Source organism: Pseudophryne corroboree, chromosome 9, assembly GCF_028390025.1.
Source record: "Pseudophryne corroboree isolate aPseCor3 chromosome 9, aPseCor3.hap2, whole genome shotgun sequence".
Classification (NCBI taxonomy): domain Eukaryota; kingdom Metazoa; phylum Chordata; class Amphibia; order Anura; family Myobatrachidae; genus Pseudophryne; species Pseudophryne corroboree.
The window spans coordinates 161,892,011-161,909,573 of NC_086452.1; the positions used below are offsets into that span (position 1 = coordinate 161,892,011).

General features: G+C 47.3%; 1 protein-coding gene across 9 annotated transcripts in view; it reads left to right on the forward strand.

Moving 5' to 3' along the window:
* Positions 1–17,563, forward strand: part of HFM1 (helicase for meiosis 1) — a 984,377-nt gene that overhangs the window by 441,143 nt on the left and 525,671 nt on the right. For all 9 annotated transcript variants that reach the window (XM_063939911.1, XM_063939912.1, XM_063939910.1 and 6 more), the window contains 2 exons: positions 5,141–5,292; positions 6,605–6,682. In XM_063939911.1, the coding sequence (XP_063795981.1) occupies positions 5,141–5,292; positions 6,605–6,682 (230 nt within the window). The remainder of the gene's footprint in view (positions 1–5,140; positions 5,293–6,604; positions 6,683–17,563) is intronic.

The following is a 17,563-nucleotide window of genomic DNA, read 5'->3' on the forward strand; positions in this document are numbered from 1 at the left end:
GTGCCTGTGAGGTCACGCTGCGCTGTCAGCAGCCGCAGAGCCGGAAAGTACGGCGAATTTCACCCGCCGCCTCGTCCCGGCTCCCCCTGCATTCACCCGCCGCCTCCTCCCGGCTCCCCAGCACTCACCCGCCGGCTCCCTAGCAATCACCCGCCGAATCCTCCTCACCCGCTACCTCGCTGTGCAGGTTTGTAGGTTTTTTTTTATGTCCGCAGGGCTGGTGGGGAGGGGCGAGGTGATGGCCGGACACAGTTTAAAGCCAATCCCGGGAATCCCGGGATTGGTCATTTTTCAATCCCGATACCCGGGATTGAAAAAATGGCCCGGGATTGGCTTCCCTACTTCTGTATCTAGGTTGTCTAAAAAGGTGATTTTACCTGTCCCTGGTTCAACCGCCTTAAAGGAGCCTGCTGACCGCAAGATTGAGACTACGCTCAAATCCCTATACACTGCTACAGGCGTGGCCTTACGGCCCACTATTGCTTGTGCGTGGATTTCTAAAGCCATAGTAAGGTGGTCAGGCACATTACTAGAGGACTTAGATACTATGGATAGGAGTGACATTGACTTGTTTTTACGTCACATACAGGATTCTGCAGGTTTCATTGTGGAGGCCATGAAGGACATTGGCCTACTTAATGCAAGGGCTACTTCCATGTCAGTTTCGGCACGCAGAGGACTCTGGCTACGCCAATGGACTGCGGATACAGAATCCAAGAAAATAATGGAGAACCTACCCTTCACAGGTCAGGCACTATTTGGGGAAGTATTGGATGCGACTGCGGGTAAGTCAACATTTCTTCCCTCTGCAGCAGCACCGGCTAGGAAATCTTATCCTACGCCTACACTGCAGTCCTTTTGGACCGCAAAATTTAAAAAATCCAACCCCCCCCCCCCCACGTCTTTAGAGGTGGGCAGGGAAAATCCAGAAAACCTGCTCCAACAGGTTCCCAGGAACAGAAACCAGGTTCTGCTTCCTCCAAATCTTCAGCATGACGGTGGACTTCCCAGCCTGGAGATCGGGCAGGTGGGAGCGAGACTAAAGGCTTTCAGTCACGTCTGGGTGTCATCATCCCTAGACCCCTGGGTGACAGATATTGTTGCCCAGGGGTACAGACTGGAGTTTCAGGAACTCCCACCTCACAGATTCTTCAAATCAGGCTTATCAGTTTCGCTGACAGAAAGTGCTATCCTACAGGAAGCCATTCAAAAATTGGTACGAACAAATGACATTGTTCCAGTTCCACCTCACCAAAAATCCATGGGTTATTACTCAAACCTGTTTGTGGTGCCGAAACCGGACGGTTTGGTAAAGCCTATATTGAACCTAAAGTCATTGAACCCCTACTTGAGGGTTTTCCAATTCAAGATGGAGTCTCTGTGAGCGGTTATCTCAGGTCTGGAGGAGGGGGAATTCCTGGTATCCCTGGATATCAAGGATGCGTACCTTCACATTCCGATCTGTCCGCCTCACCAGGCCTATCTACGGTTTGCACTACAGGACTGTCACTATCAGTTCCAGACATTACCATTTGGCCTCTCCACAGCACCAAGGGCGTTCACCAAGGTCATGGCGGAGATTATGTTCCTCCTCCGCAAGCAAGGAGTGAACATAATTCCATATCTGAACGATCTGCTGATAAAGGCATCTTCCAGGGAGAAGCTGTTGCAGGATATTGCTCTCTAAACTCAACTACTCCAGGATCATGGGTGGATCCTAAACCTTCCAAAGTCACATTTGGACCCAACAAGGAGACTGCTCTTCCTGGGGATGAGACTCGACACGGAAGTGCAGAGGGTATTTCTACCATTGGTGTTCCAAACGATGGTCCAGGATGTCTTGAAACCAGCCCGAGTATTGGTTCATCAGTGCATTCACCTTCTGGGGAAGATGGTAGCCTCCTACGAGGCTCTACAGTATGGGAGATTCCATGCACGGTTCTTCCAACTAGATCTCCTGGACCATCTTCACATGCACCAGCGGATACGCCTGTCGCTGAAAGCCAGAATTTCACTCCTCTGGTGGCTGCAAACTTCTCTCCTACTTGATGGCCGCAGGTTCGGGATTCAGAATTGGATTCTTCTAACCACGGATGCAAGCCTCAGAGGTTGGGAGCAGTCACCCAGGGGGAAAACTTCCAAGGAAAGTGGTCAAGTCAGGAATCTGTCCTTCCAATAAACATTCTGGAACTAAGGGCCATATACAACGGCTTTCTACAAGCGGCGCATCTTCTACAAAATCGAGCCATTCAGGTTCAGTCGGACAACGATGCAGCGGTGTCATCCTACATAAACAGGCAGGGCGGAACGAAGAGCAGGTCTGCGTTGTCAGAGGTAACAAGAATCCTCTGGGCAGAAAGGCACGCACTGGCGCTGTCAGCAATCTTTATTCCGGGATTGGACAACTGGGAAGCGGACTTCCTCAGCAGACGCAACCTCCACCAGGAGGTATTCGCAGAGGTCACAAGCCGATGGGGTGTACCTCAGATAGACTTGATGGCCTCTCTCCTCAACAAGAAGGTTCGGAGGTACTGTTCCAGGTCGCGAGACCCGCAAGTAGTAGCGGTGGACACCCTGGTAATTCCGTTGGTTTTCCAGTCAGTATATGTGTTCCCTCCTCTTTCGCTCATCCCAAGGATTCTCAAACTACTAAATAGAACAAGAGTTCCGGCGATCCTCATTGCTCCGGACTGGCCAAGAAGATCTTGGTACGCGGATCTCCTGGCATTGCTGCTAGAGGATCCGAGGCCTCTTCCTCTTCGCGAGGACCTTCTACTACAGGGGCCGTTCACCTATTAAGACTTACCGTGGCTAAGTTTGACGGCATGGAGGTTGATGCCAGATCTTAGCTCGGAAAGGCATTCCGAACAAGGTCATTCCTACTCTGATCCAAGCTAGAAAGGGAGTAACGTCTAAGCATTACCATCGGATTTGGAGAAAATATGTGTCTTGGTGTGAATCCAAGAAGTTTCCTATGGAGGAGTTTCTACTGGGCCGTTTTCTCCTCTTTCTGCAAGCTGGTGTGGATGTGGGCCTACGCTTGGTCTCCATCAAGGTCCAGATTTCGGCCTTGTCCATTTTATTCCAGAAACAATTGGCTGCTCTCCCTGAGATTCAGACATTCTTGAAAGGAGTTCTGCACATCCAACCACCCTTTGTGCTTCCTACGGCACCGTGGGATCTTAATGTGGTGCTGCAGTTCCTGCAATCCGATTTGTTCGAACCTTTACAGGAGGTGGACGTAATGTTTCAGATTTGGAAGGCAGTCACACTGTTGGCTTTTGGCATCTGCAAGACATGTGTCTGAATTGGGGGCATTGTCACACAAGAGCCCCTACTTGATTTTCCATGAAGATAGAGCTGCACAGAACGCGTCAGCAATTTCTTCCTAAGGTTGTGTCGGCTTTTCATATCAACCAACCTATTGTGGTGCCAGTAGCTACTGACACATTGATTACCTCAAAGTCCCTGGATGTTGTGCGGGTTTGAAAATATATGTGAAGAGGACTGCTCATCACAAGAAGTCGGACGCACTATTTGTCCTTTATGATCCCAACAAGATTGGGTGTCCTGCTTCTAAGCAGACAATTTCTCACTGGATTAGGCTTACTATCCAGCATGCTTATTCAATGGCAGGTTTGGCTTGTCCAAAAACTTTTCAGGCCCACTCTATACGTAAAGTGGGTTCTTCCTGGGCGTCTGTCAGGGGTGTCTCGGCTCTTCAGCTTTGCCGAGCGGCTACTTGGTCGGGGTCGAACACGTTTGCTAAGTTTTACAAGTTCGATACTTTGGCCTCTGAAGACCTAAAGTTTGGTCAATTTGTTCTGCAGGACCCTCAGCACTCTCCCTTCCATACTGGGAGCTTTGCTACATCCCCATGGTACTAAATAGGACCCCAGCATACTCTAGGATGTAAGAGAAAACAGGATTTTAATTACCCACAGGTAAATCCTTTTCTCGTAGTCCGTAGAGGATGCTGGGCGCCCGCCCAGTTCTTCGTTTTCCTGCATATTTACTTGGCTACGTTGTTGGCTCAGACGTTGCTGAATCGTTCTAAGTTGGTTAGCTTGACTTTCCTTTTTAGATCAGTTTGAGCTGGTGTGAATCTCACCATCTGTGTATTTCCTTCTGTCAAAGTATGTCCGTCTCCTCGGGCACAGTTTCTAGACTGAGTCTGGTGGGAGGGGCATAGAGGGAGGGGCCAGCCCACACTATTAATCTTAAAGTGCCAGTGGCTCCCAAAGGACCCGTCTATACCCCATAGTACTAAATTGGACCTCAGCAACCTACGAGAAAAGGATTTACCAGTAGGTATTTAAAATCCTGTTTTTACACTGCGATCAACTCTGAATTACCCCCTTTGTTAGGAGATAAATACGGCTGGTCGACAATCAAAATGTAGACATGCAGTGTGTGGACCCTGGAAGGTAGACAAAGAGATGTGGCAAGCTATTTTAAGCATTTTACCCATGGCAACAATACAAGTGATGGCAATTAATCATGTTTACAGTTGTGCTGCTGGCAGGTGTAAAATACTGTAAGTAGCATTAAGTATACAAATGTAAGTGTACAAATATGTTTGGGGGTCTGCGCAGGCACAAGACCTGTTCTGCGCAGGTGCATAGTGGGTCTTGTAGTGACATATGCAGCCCCTTGTCAGCTGCAACATGATTGACATGCTGCAGGATTTGGGGGTGGAGTGGGGCTGACACCCGGCAATCGGATCCTTCGGGTGTCCGGACCCTACAGCCAGCCTGAGTTAACTTCAGCTTACGCAGGTTGGACGGTGCCTATAACCATCGCAAATCGCGACCAATGGTTGTAGTGGTGAATCAGGCTGCGTCCTCAGGTGCAGCACTCGGATATTCATTAATGCTAACAGGAGGAATAGGTTTCCTACAGACGCCTCCAGTTGCATTTAAACTTTAATTAGACTGAATTGCACAGCCGCTTGCTTAATTTGAAACCTGCTCCCAACATTCCTAGTAATCTGTTGACTATTGGGCAAACGTAAAGTAAAAAATATTTAGTTTTTGCCTTTTTATGAAGTATATACTTTTTTATTATTATGTAATTAGTGTTAATTATTCGTTCCTCCAATTACATCTCATATATTGATATTTGTTAATGTCATTTTTAGTGGCACCCATTAAAGCTTTATGTGGGCAAAGATTTGACGATTGGAAAGAGAAATTTGAACCCATTGGACTGATTTGTAAAGAGCTCACAGGAGATACAGGGGTAGATGACTTGTTTGAAATTCAGTATGCTCACATTATCATGACCACTCCTGTGAGTATGAAGTGGATATTTATCACCTATAGCCATTTGATATTTTCTATAGTATACAGCATGCAGTTGGGCATCAGCTGACATTTATGAGTGGAGGTGAATATATTTGGTAAAAGTGTGTGAGGATTTAAGCATAGCATTCCTAGGATTATTTTGCTAGCCTTGTAGACAAGAGTGGGTGTAGTTTATAGCCGGTTAGTTTGGTGTACAATACGTACTGTATATGTAACAATTCAAAACTTAACAGAAAAAATTAAACAAAAACAGCATCCACCATTTATACCCCTTTTCAACCCAAGTCCCAGGTCCGACCTGGGATTTGGAACATGGGAGGTCATTCCGAGTTGTTCGCTCGCAAGGCGATTTTAGCAGAGTTGCTCACGCTAAGCCGCCGCCTACTGGGAGTGAATCTTAGCATCTGAAAATTGCGAACGATGTATTCGCAATATTGCGATTACACACCTCGTAGCAGTTTCTGAGTAGCTTCAGACTTACTCGGCATCTGCGATCAGTTCAGTGCTTGTCGTTCCTGGTTTGACGTCACAAACACTCCCAGCGTTCGCCCAGACACTCCTCCGTTTCTCCGGCCACTCCTGCGTTTTTTCCGGAAACGGTAGCGTTTTTTCCCACACGCCCATAAAACGGCCTGTTTCCGCCCAGTAACACCCATTTCCTGTCAATCACATTACGATCGCCAGAACGATGAAAAAGCCGTGAGTAAAATTACTAAGTGCATAGCAAATTTACTTGGCGCAGTCGCAGTGCGAACATTGCGCATGCGCATTAAGCGGAAAATCGCTGCGATGCGAAGATTTTTACCGAGCGAACAACTCGGAATGAGGGCCATGGTTCCAATCCAATTCAGATCCTGGACAGACCCTGTTCCCACTGCAGCTCTGACCCAGGTTTTTCCTGGGTCGGCACAGTTTACACTGCACACAGGTGCAGTCTCTCTTCTCCCGGTGCTTGGCGATGATATCATCTCCAAGCACTGGGAAATCTGGCTCTCCACAAGCTGTAATAAGAACCCTAGGCCGATGACCTGGGTTACCCGTTTACACTGCAGCTCATCTGGGTCCTTGCCAGGTCCAACCCTGGTTGCTAGACCCAAGTTTTTTTAGGGACCCATTTCCACTTCTAATAAGATACCAGTATATCTTCAGAAAGTAAGATGTATGAAATAGCTGTTGTTTACGAGGTACAATTAATCTTCAGTTCTATGTTCATCCTTCTATGTAACTTACACTGCATAGCTTTATTTATTCTCATTATCTGAGTATAAAACATGTACATTATTATTTATGTTATTCAGGAAAAATGGGATAACATGACTAGGAAATGGAGAGACAATACCTTGGTTCAACTTGTACGTCTGTTTCTTATAGATGAGGTAATTATTTAATAAAATTATGACTGCTTCTTTGTACTGTATAAGAAAACATCACACAGCTGGTAGTATGCTATGGGGATAAGAAAGTGTTACAATAAGTGACCCTGGGTGCTACACTTATCTCTTAGTGTCTATGTAAAAGTTATTGAAGAGGGTTTCATTCCACACAGAACCTGTCAGGTAGAGTTATAGAAATGTTTTTATATGTATAGAAGTTTAGCGACCATCATAAAATAATCAAACCTCTCACCTGGGGTAATGACGTACATTGGTGGTGCTTCCAAGAGTAATTACCTACAAAGAGAAAGAAGGACTCTTGTGTTGGGGCACTTCTTAATAGTATTAAATAATTAAAATATATCTTTTATTGCTAAGTATTAAAAAAAGGTATCAAAACGTCCCAATGCGCCACCCAATAATGGTATGCAATTTGGGTCTGTTTACATGCCACAGTGAAAATATATCATATTAGGTAACTACACTGTTCATATTTATATCACCAGTTATTATTGTATACTAGGATGAAACCTTATTTCAACTTTCTAAATAGTTTGTAATCTGCTACCTCAGTGTATGTTTTACTTTAGTTTTATTGCATGCTCTATAACTGGGGATGGGGTCTTAGGCCTTGATTAAAATTAATGGACACACATGGATAGTATCCATTCTTAAAGAGAAATGCTAGGCTGATTAATCCGGGCTGATCAGGGTTGTATTCAAAGGGTTGTTTAAAAGGATTATAAAATATTATGAAAATACTTATCCAGGACTTAAACAGGTCAAAAATAGACAAAACATCCAATTAACTTTGCAGTAAAGAACTATCAGACAATCATCCTTCCTTTCATCCTCATGCAAATTCATCTGTGCATGCAAACGTACAGATGGAGCCATCTTTATCTTGGTCTTTAATAGGATTTTGAGCCAGGGCAGCCAGACTTTATTCCCTGCTGTAATTACTTAATCCGCTGATGTATTGTTCTCTCTGTATTGTATTGCAGCTGAGAACAATACATGAAGGACTTATGCTAATAAACCATGGTGTGCCAAGGCACAGCAGAGAAGCCAAGATAAGCATGGCTCCATCTGTATGTACCTGTCTTTCAATTTGAAATCCTCACGCAGTCTTGAGAACGCAGTGCAACCAATTTTTATATAAGAAAAACAGTTGTTATATCATGATTTTGCTTGTGACTGTAAATATCTGTATTTGCAGTTTTGCTCTGTCATGCACAGATAATGACTGCATACTGGCCCTCTGTTTGCATAGTCTTATACTGTATAATTTCTCAAGTTTCACCAGCTAAACGTTTGCTTCACTGGTAGCCGTTATTAATTTGCCATAGTTTTCCTTTAGATGCATTCTATAGTCATCTGTTCTGATTTAATGTGTGGTCACATACACAAATATTTCATAAGTAAGGGTTTGGAAATGAACAGCTGAACAACATCAGTAAACAGGTATTTGAACCTTTAACTTAACAAGTGCAACTTCATTACGCTTTAAACCTAAATAACTTAGTTTCTCTAACGTCCTAAGTGGATGCTGGGGACTCCGTAAGGACCATGGGGAATAGCGGCTCCGCAGGAGACTGGGCACAAAAGTAAAGCTTTAGAACTACCTGGTGTGCACTGGCTCCTCCCCCTATGACCCTCCTCCAAGCCTCAGTTAAGATTTTGTGCCCAAACGAGAAGGGTGCACACTAGGTGGCTCTCCTGAGCTGCTTAGTGAAAAGTTTAGTTTTAGGTTTTTTATTTTCAGTGAGACCTGCTGGCAACAGGCTCACTGCATCGAGGGACTAAGGGGAGAAGAAGCGAACTCACCTGCGTGCAGAGTGGATTGGGCTTCTTAGGCTACTGGACATTAGCTCCAGAGGGACGATCACAGGCCCAGCCATGGATGGGTCCCAGAGCCGCGCCGCCGGCCCCCTTACAGAGCCAGAAGACAGAAGAGGTCCGGAAAATCGGCGGCAGAAGACGTCCTGTCTTCAACAAGGTAGCGCACAGCACTGCAGCTGTGCGCCATTGCTCTCAGCACACTTCACACTCCGGTCACTGAGGGTGCAGGGCGCTGGGGGGGGCGCCCTGAGACGCAATAAAAACACCTTGGATGGCAAAAAATGCATCACATATAGCTCCTGGGCTATATGGATGCATTTAACCCCTGCCAGAATACATAGAAAAACGGGAGATAAGGCCGCCGATAAGGGGGCGGAGCCTATCTCCTCAGCACACTGGCGCCATTTTCCCTCACAGCTCCGTTGGAGGGAAGCTCCCTGGCTCTCCCCTGCAGTCACTACACTACAGAAAGGGTTAAAAAAGAGAAGGGGGGCACTAATTACGCGCAGTATTAAAGATACAGCAGCTATAAGGGGAAAAACACTTATATAAGGTTATCCCTGTATATATATAGCGCTCTGGTGTGTGCTGGCAAACTCTCCCTCTGTCTCCCCAAAGGGCTAGTGGGGTCCTGTCCTCTATCAGAGCATTCCCTGTGTGTGTGCTGTATGTCGGTACGTTTGTGTCGACATGTATGAGGAGAAAAATGATGTGGAGACGGAGCAGATTGCCTGTAATAGTGATGTCACCCCCTAGGGGGTCGACACCTGAGTGGATGAACTGTTGGAAGGAATTACGTGACAGTGTCAGCTCTGTATAAAAGACAGTGGTTGACATGAGACAGCCGGCTACTCAGCTTGTGCCTGTCCAGACGTCTCATAGGCCGTCAGGGGCTCTAAAGCGCCCGTTACCTCAGATGGCAGATATAGACGCCGACACGGATACTGACTCCAGTGTCGACGGTAAAGAGACAAATGTGACTTCCAGTAGAGCCACACGTTACATGATGGAGGCAATGAAAAATGTTTTACACATTTCTGATAATACGAGTACCACCAAAAAGGGGTATTATGTTCGGTGAGGAAAAACTACCTGTAGTTTTCCTGAATCTGAGAAATTAAATGAGGTGTGTGATGATGCGTGGGTTTCCCCCGATAACAACTGATAATTTCTAAAATGTTATTGGCATTATATCCTTTCCCGCCAGAGGTTAGGGTGCGTTGGGAAACACCCCCTAGGGTGGATAAAGCGCTCACACGCTTGTAAGGGCTCTACCCTCTCCTGAGATGGCCGCCCTTAAGGATCCTGCTGATAGAAAGCAGGAGGGTATCCTAAAATGTATTTACACACATACTGGTGTTATACTGCGACCAGCAATCGCCTCAGCCTGGATGTGCAGTGCTGGGTTGGCGTGGTCGGATTCCCTGACTGAAAATATTGATACCCTAGATAGGGACAGTATATTTTTGCCTATAGAGCATTTAAAAGATGCATTTCTATATATGCGTGATGCACAGCGGAATATTTGCCGACTGGCATCAAGTCTAAGTGCGTTGTCCATTTCTACCAGTAGAGGGTTATGGACACGACAGTGGTCAGGTGATGCGGTTTTCAAACGGCATTTGGAACATGAGAAGACGCCGTATTATCAGGCGCAGTCTTTTCGTGGACAAGCGGGCAAAAGGTTCCTCATTTCTGCCCCGTGACAGAGGGAGAGGAAAAAGGCTGCAGAAATCAGCCAGTTCCCAGGAACAGAAACCCTCTCCCGCCTCTGCCAAGCCCTCAGTATGATGCTGGGGCTTTACAAGCAGAATCAGGCACGGTGGGGGGCCCGTCTCAATGAATTTCAGCGCGCAGTGGGCTCACTCGCAAGTAGACCCCTGGATCCTTCAGGTGATATCTCAGGGGTACAAATTGGAATTCGAGACGTCTCCCCCTCGCCATTTCCTAAAGTCGGCTTTACCGATGTCTCCTTCTGACAGGGAGACAGTTTTGGAAGCCATTCACAAGCTGTATTCCCAGCAGGTGATAATCAAGGTACCCCTCCTGCAACAGGGAACGGGGTATTATTCCACACTGTTGTGGTACCGAAGCCGGACGGCTCGGTGAGACCGATTCTAAATCTAAAATCTTTGAACACTTACATACAGAGGTTCAAATTCAAGATTGAGTCACTCAGAGCAGTGATTGCGAACCTGGAAGAAGGGGACTACATGATGTCTCGGGACATCGAGGATGCTTACCTTCATGTCCAAATTTACCCTTCTCACCAAGGGTACCTCAGGTTTATGGTACAGAACTGTCACTATCAGTTCAGACGCTGCCGTATGGCTGGTCCACGGCACCCCGGGTCTTTACCAAGGTAATGGCCGAAATGATGATATTCCTTCGAAGGAAGGGAATTTTAGTTATCCCTTACTTGGACGATTCCCTGATAAGGATAAGATCCAGGGAACAGTTGGAGGTCGGTGTAGCACTATCTCAGGTAGTGTTGTGGCAGCACGATTGGATTCTCAATATTCCAAAATCGCAGCTGGTTCCGACGACTCGTCTTCTGTTCCTAGGGATGATCCTGGACACAGTCCAGAAAAAGGTGTTTCTCCCGGAGGAGAAAGCCAGGGAGTTATCCGAGCTAGTCAGGAACCTCCTAAAACCGAGCCAAGTCTCAGTGCATCAATGCACAAGGGTTCTGGGTAAAATGGTGGCTTCCTACGAAGCAATCCCATTCGGCAGATTCCACGCAAGAACTTTCCAGTGGGACCTGCTGGACAAATGGTCCGGGTCGCATCTTCAGATGCATTAGCGGATAACCCTGTCACCAAGAACAAGGGTGTCCCTCCTGTGTTGGTTGCAGAGTGCTCATCTTCTAGAGGGCCGCAGATTCGGCATTCAGGTCTGGGTCCTGGTGACCACTGATGCCAGCCTGCGAGGCTGGGGAGCAGTCACACAGGGAAGGAATTTCCAGGGCTTATGGTCAAGCCTGGAGACATCACTTCACATAAATATCCTGAAGCTAAGGGCCATTTACAATGCTCTAAACTTAGCAAGACCTCTGCTTCAAGGTCAGCCGGTGTTGATCCAGTCGGACAACATCACGGCAGTCACCCACGTAAACAGACAGGGTGGCACAAGAAGCAGGAGGGCAATGGCAGAAGCTGCAAGGATTCTTCGCTGGGCGGAAAATCATGTGATAGCACTGTCAGCAATTCCGGGAGTGGACAACTGGGAAGCAGACTTCCTCAGCAGACACGACCTCCACCCGGGAGAGTGGGGACTTCACCCAGAAGTCTTCCACATGATTATAAACCGTTGGGAAAAACTCGACAGGTATTGCGCCAGGTCAAGGGACCCTCAGGCAATAGCTGTAGACGCTCTGGTAACACCGTGGGTGTACCAGTCAGTGTATGTGTTCCCTCATCTGCCTCTCATACCCAAGGTACTGAGATTGATAAGATGGAGAGAAGTAAGCACTATATTCGTGGCTCCGGATTGGCCAAGAAGGACTTGGTAATCGGAACTTCAAGAGATGCTCACGGAGGATCCGTGGCCTCTACCTCTAAGAAGGGACCTGCTCCAGCAAGGACCCTGTCTGTTCCAAGACTTACCGCGGCTGCGTTTGACGGCATGGCGGTTGAACGCCGGATCCTGAAGGAAAAAAGGCATTCCGGATGAAGTCATCCCTATCCTGATCAAAGCCAGGAAGGATGTAACCGCAAAACATTATCACCGCATTTGGCGAAAATATGTTGCGTGGTGCGAGGCCAGTAAGGCCCGACGGAGGAAATTCAACTGGGTCGATTCCTACATTTCCTGCAAACAGGAGTGTCTATGGGCCTGAAATTGGGGTCCATTAAGGTTCAAATTTCGGCCCTGTCAATTTTCTACCAAAAAGAACTAGCTTCAGTCCCTGAAGTTCAGACGTTGTAAAAGGGGTACTGCATATACAGCCTCCTTTTGTGCCTCCAGTAGCACCTTGAGATCTCAATGTAGTTTTTGGGTTCCAAAAGTCACATTGGTTTTAACCACTTAAATCTGTGGAGTTAAAATATCTCACATGGAAAGTGGTCATGCTGTTGGCCCTGGCCTGGGCCAGGCGCGTGTCAGAATTGGCGGCTTTATCCTGTAAAAGCCCTTATCTGATTTTCCATTCGGACAGGGCGGAATTGAGGACTCGTCCTCAGTTTCTCCCTAGGGTGGTTTCAGCGTTTCACCTGAACCAACCTATTGTGGTGCCTGCGGCTACTAGGGACTTGGAGGACTCCAAGTTGCTAGACGTTATCAGGGCCCTGAAAATATATGTTTCCAGGACGGCTGGAGTCAGAAAATCTGACTCTGTTTATCCTGTATGCACCCAACAAGCTGGGTGCTCCTGCTTCTAAGCAGACTATTGCTCGTTGGATTTGTAGTACAATTCAGCTTGCACATTCTGTGGCAGGCCTGCCACAGCCAAAAATCTGTAAATGCCCACTCCACAAGGAAGATGGGCTCATCTTGGGCGGCTGCCCGAGGGGTCTCGGCTTTACAACTTTGCCGAGCAGCTACTTGGTCAGGAGCAAATACGTTTGTAAAATTCTACAAAATTGATACCCTGGCTGAGGAGGACCTGGAGTTCTCTCATTTGGTGCTGCAGAGTCATCCGCACTCTCCCGCCCGTTTGGGAGCTTTGGTATAATCCCCATGGTCCTTACGGAGTCCCCAGCATCCACTTAGGACGTTAGAGAAAATAAGAATTTACTTACCGATAATTCTATTTCTCGTAGTCCGTAGTGGATGCTGGGCGCCCATCCCAAGTGCGGATTGTCTGCAATACTGGTACATAGTTATTGTTACCAAAAAATCGGGTTATTGCTGTAGTGAGCCATCTTTTCTAGAGGCTCCTCTGTTATCATGCTGTTAACTGGGTTTAGATCACGAGTTATATGGTGTGATTGGTGTGGCTGGTATGAGTCTTACCCAGGATTCAAAATCCTTCCTTATTGTGTACGCTCGTCCGGGCAGAGTATCCTGGCTGAGGCTTGGAGGAGGGTCATAGGGGGAGGAGCCAGTGCACACCAGGTAGTTCTAAAGCTTTACTTTTGTGCCCAGTCTCCTGCGGAGCCGCTATTCCCCATGGTCCTTACGGAGTCCCCAGCATCCACTACGGACTACGAGAAATAGAATTATCGGTAAGTAAATTCTTATTTTTTACCTCAAAGGAATCATGTACCACAGATTGATTTTCTGCATTGCACTCCATGATATTTTCTCAAAAGCAATTACATCCTTTAATCTCCTTACTACTCACCCATCTGTATATATTGCCCCTCAATTATCCACTCCCCTCTTATTAACACTAATGAGCTTTTTACTTACCTATATATTATTATTATTATTATTATTATTATCTTTTATTTATATGGCGCCACAAGGGTTCCGCAGCACCCAATTACAGAGTACATAAATAATCAAACAGGAAAACAACAACTTACAGTTGATGACAGTATAGGACAAGTACAGGGTAAATAAACATAGTTACATCAGCAGATGACACTGGAATAAGTATCAGGTGGTTGAAGACTGCTGGAGTTGATGCAGTTGAAGATTATTAAAGTAAGAAAGGATAAGCACATGAGGGAAGAGGGCCCTGCTCGTGAGAGCTTACATTCTAAAGGGGAGGGGTAGACAGACAGGGGTGACACAGATGGGGTACATAGAGAGTGTAGAACAGAGGGTTAGGATGAGATTTGGCTGGGTTTGGTGAAGAAGTGGGTCTTGAGAGCCCGTTTGAAGTTTTGTAGAGAGGTGGAGAGTCTGAGGGGGAGAGGTAGGGAACTCCAGAGAAGTGGTGCAGCACGCGAAAAATCTTGGAGGTAGGAGTGGGAGGAGGTAATCCGTAGGCAGGAAAGTCGTCGTGCATTAGCAGAGCGAAGAGGACATGTGGGAATGTAAAGGGAGATAAGATCAGAGATGTAGATAGGAGAGGAGTGGGTGAGGGCTTTGTAAGCGAGTGTGAGAAGCTTGAAATGGATTCTGAAAGGGAAGGGGAGCCAGTGAAGGTCTAGTAAGAGAGGAGAGGTAGACGTAGTGCGTTTGGTGAGGAAAATGAGCCGGGCAGCAGCATTGAGGATAGATTGGAGTGGAGAGAGGTGTTTGTCAGGAATGCCAGTCAGGAGGAGATTACAGTAGTCCAGTCTGGAGATGAACAATGAGTGGATAAGAGTCTTAGTAGCATCCTGGGTCAGAAAGGGTCTGATCCTGGAAATATTTTTTAGATGAAAACGGCAGGTTTGTGAGAGGTGCTGAATGTGTGGTTTGAAGGAGAGGGAGGAGTCAAGGATTACTCCAAGACAGCGCACTTGGGGGCTAGAGGAGATAGTAGTGCCATCAATAGATAATGAGATTGTAGGAGGTGAGGTTATGCGGGAGGGAGGAAAGATGATCAGCTCTGTCTTAGACATGTTAAGTTTAAGAAAGCGCTGGGACATCCAGGAAGAGGTAGCAGACAGACAGTTGGAGATACGAGTGAGGAGAGCAGGGGAGAGGTCTGGAGAGGAAAGATAGATTTGGGTGTTATCAGCATAGAGATGATATTGGAAACCAAAAGAACTAATGAGCTTACCTAGTGAGGACGTATAGAGAGAGAAGAGAAGAGGACCAAGGACAGAACCTTGGGGTACCCCTACAGTTAGTGGAGGTGAGGGGGAGGTGGAGTCATGAGAGGAGACAGAGAAAGAACGGTCAGAAAGGTAGGAGGACAGCCAAGAGGGGGTAGTGTCACGCAGACCAATGGAGTGAAGAATTTGCAGTAGGAGAGGATGGTCCACAGTGTCAAAAGCAGCAGAGAGATCAAGTAGAATAAGTATAGAGTAGTGTCCCTTAGATTTAGCAGCATGGAGGTCATTGCATACTTTTGTAAGGGCAGTTTCAGTGGAGTGGAGAGGACGGAAGCCAGACTGGAATGGGTCAAGCAGTGAGTGTGAGGAAAGAAAGGAAGTAAGGCGGTTGTAGACAATACGCTCAAGGAGTTTGGAGGCAAAAGGGAGGAGAGAGATGGGTCGGTAGTTGGAGAGAGTGTTTGGATCAGGTGTAGGTTTGTTAAGAATAGGGGAGATGAGTGCATGCTTGAAGGCAGAGGGGACAGTGCCTGATGAGAGGGACAGATTGAGAAGGTGGGAAAGATGGGAACTAGCAGAAGGAGAGAGGTAGCGGAGGAGGCGGGAGGGGATAGGGTCAAGTGGGGAGGTGGTGTGGGGACAGGAACGAATGAGGGCCATGACTTCCTCTCCAGATGCATGGGAGAAAGATGTCAGAGTAGGTGCGAGGGATGGGGAGGGTTGGTAAGGGATGGGAGAAAGCTGGTTACTGATGGTCTGGTGTGATGTGATGTCCTGACGTATGGAGTCCATTTTGGATGTGAAGTAAGTGGCAAAGTCAAGAGCAGAAAGTGAGGAAGGGAGACGAGGTGGAGGTGGGGAGAGGAGTGAGTTGAGAGTGGCAAAGAGGCGCCGGGGGTTGGAAGACTGGGAGAAGATGAGGTTCTTGAAGTATGACTGTTTAGCAAGAGAAAGGGCAGCACTGAAGGATGAGAGCATAAGTTTGAAATGGAGGAAGTCTGCCTTAGAGCGTGATTTCCTCCAGTGTCGCTCAGCAGTACGTGAGCATTTTTGGAGATATCTGGTGCATTTGGTGTGCCAGGGTTGAGGTGTTAATTTGCACGGGTGAATAGTGGTTGGTGGAACAACAGAGTCAAGAGCAGAAGTAAGGGATGCATTGTATGTGGAAGTGGCTTGTTCAGGGCTTGAGAGAGAGATAATAGGAGAGAGAAGTGAATCAAACAGGGAGGAAAGGAATGTGGTGTCAATAGCTTCAATGTCACGCTTAGTGATGGTAGCCTTAGGAGGTAGAGATGGGGAAATCGAGAGAGATAGGTTAAAGGAGAGCAGGTGGTGGTCAGAGAGGGGAAATGGGGAGTTGGAAAAATCAGAAATATCACAGCGGTGAGTGAAGACCAGATCCAGTGAGCTCCCATTCATATGGGAGGGTGAGGAGGTCCACTGGGAGAGACCAAGTGAAGAGGTGAGGTTAAGGAGTTTAGAGGCAGGGGATTGTGTGGGGATGTCAATAGGGATGTTGAAATCGCCTAGGGTAATGGAGGGAATGTCAGAAGAGAGGAAGTGAGGAAGCCAGGAAGCAAAGTTGTCGATGAATTTGGCAGCAGTGCCAGGGGGGCGGTAAATGACAGCTACTCTAAGATGGACTGGTTGGAAGAGGCGTATGGCATGGACCTCAAATGTAGAGAATGTAAGGGATGGTTCTGGTGGTATGAGTTGGTAGGAGTAACTAGAAGGTAAAAGGACCCCAACACCACCCCCATGGCGACCCCCAGGTCGGGGTGTGTGTGTGTGTGTGTGTGTGTGTGTGTGTGTGTGAATGTGAGGCCCTCAGCAGAGAGAGCAGCAGGAGAAGTAGTGTCAGAGGGCGTAATCCAAGTTTCAGTAATGGCTAGTAGGTGTAGGGAGTTGGAAATGAAAAGGTCATGAGTGGGGACCAGTTTGTTACAAACAGATCTGGCATTCCAGAGGGCACAGGATAGGGGGTATGAGTTTGTGGGAGAGATGTGAAAGAGATTATCAGGGTTTCTGTAGTGATGAGGTGAGATTAACTTTGATGGCAGGGATGATGAGAGAGTAGTGATGGTGCGGGTGCCTGAGCTGGGAGGGGAAACTGCAGGAGGTGGGCAGGGAGGGAGGTCGTTGTGATGTGGATGGGGGTATGGGGAGGTGACAGGGAATGGAGAAAGGGAGCAGGGCTGAGTTGTTGGGTAGCAGGACCATGGGGCAGAGGTAAATGAAAGTGGGGTAACAGGAAAGGAGGGGGAAGGAAACAGAGGGATGGAGGGGAGACAGAGGAAGAGGTGTAGGAGACTAGGGTGGAAGGATAAAGATACATTATTAGGTAGACACTGAGTGATGTGGGGAGTATAAGAAAGCCTTGACATAGTGTTAAGTAGGTAAATAGGTTGAGGGAAAGTGGAAGTAGGAGAGGATACTGTAAGGGAATCAG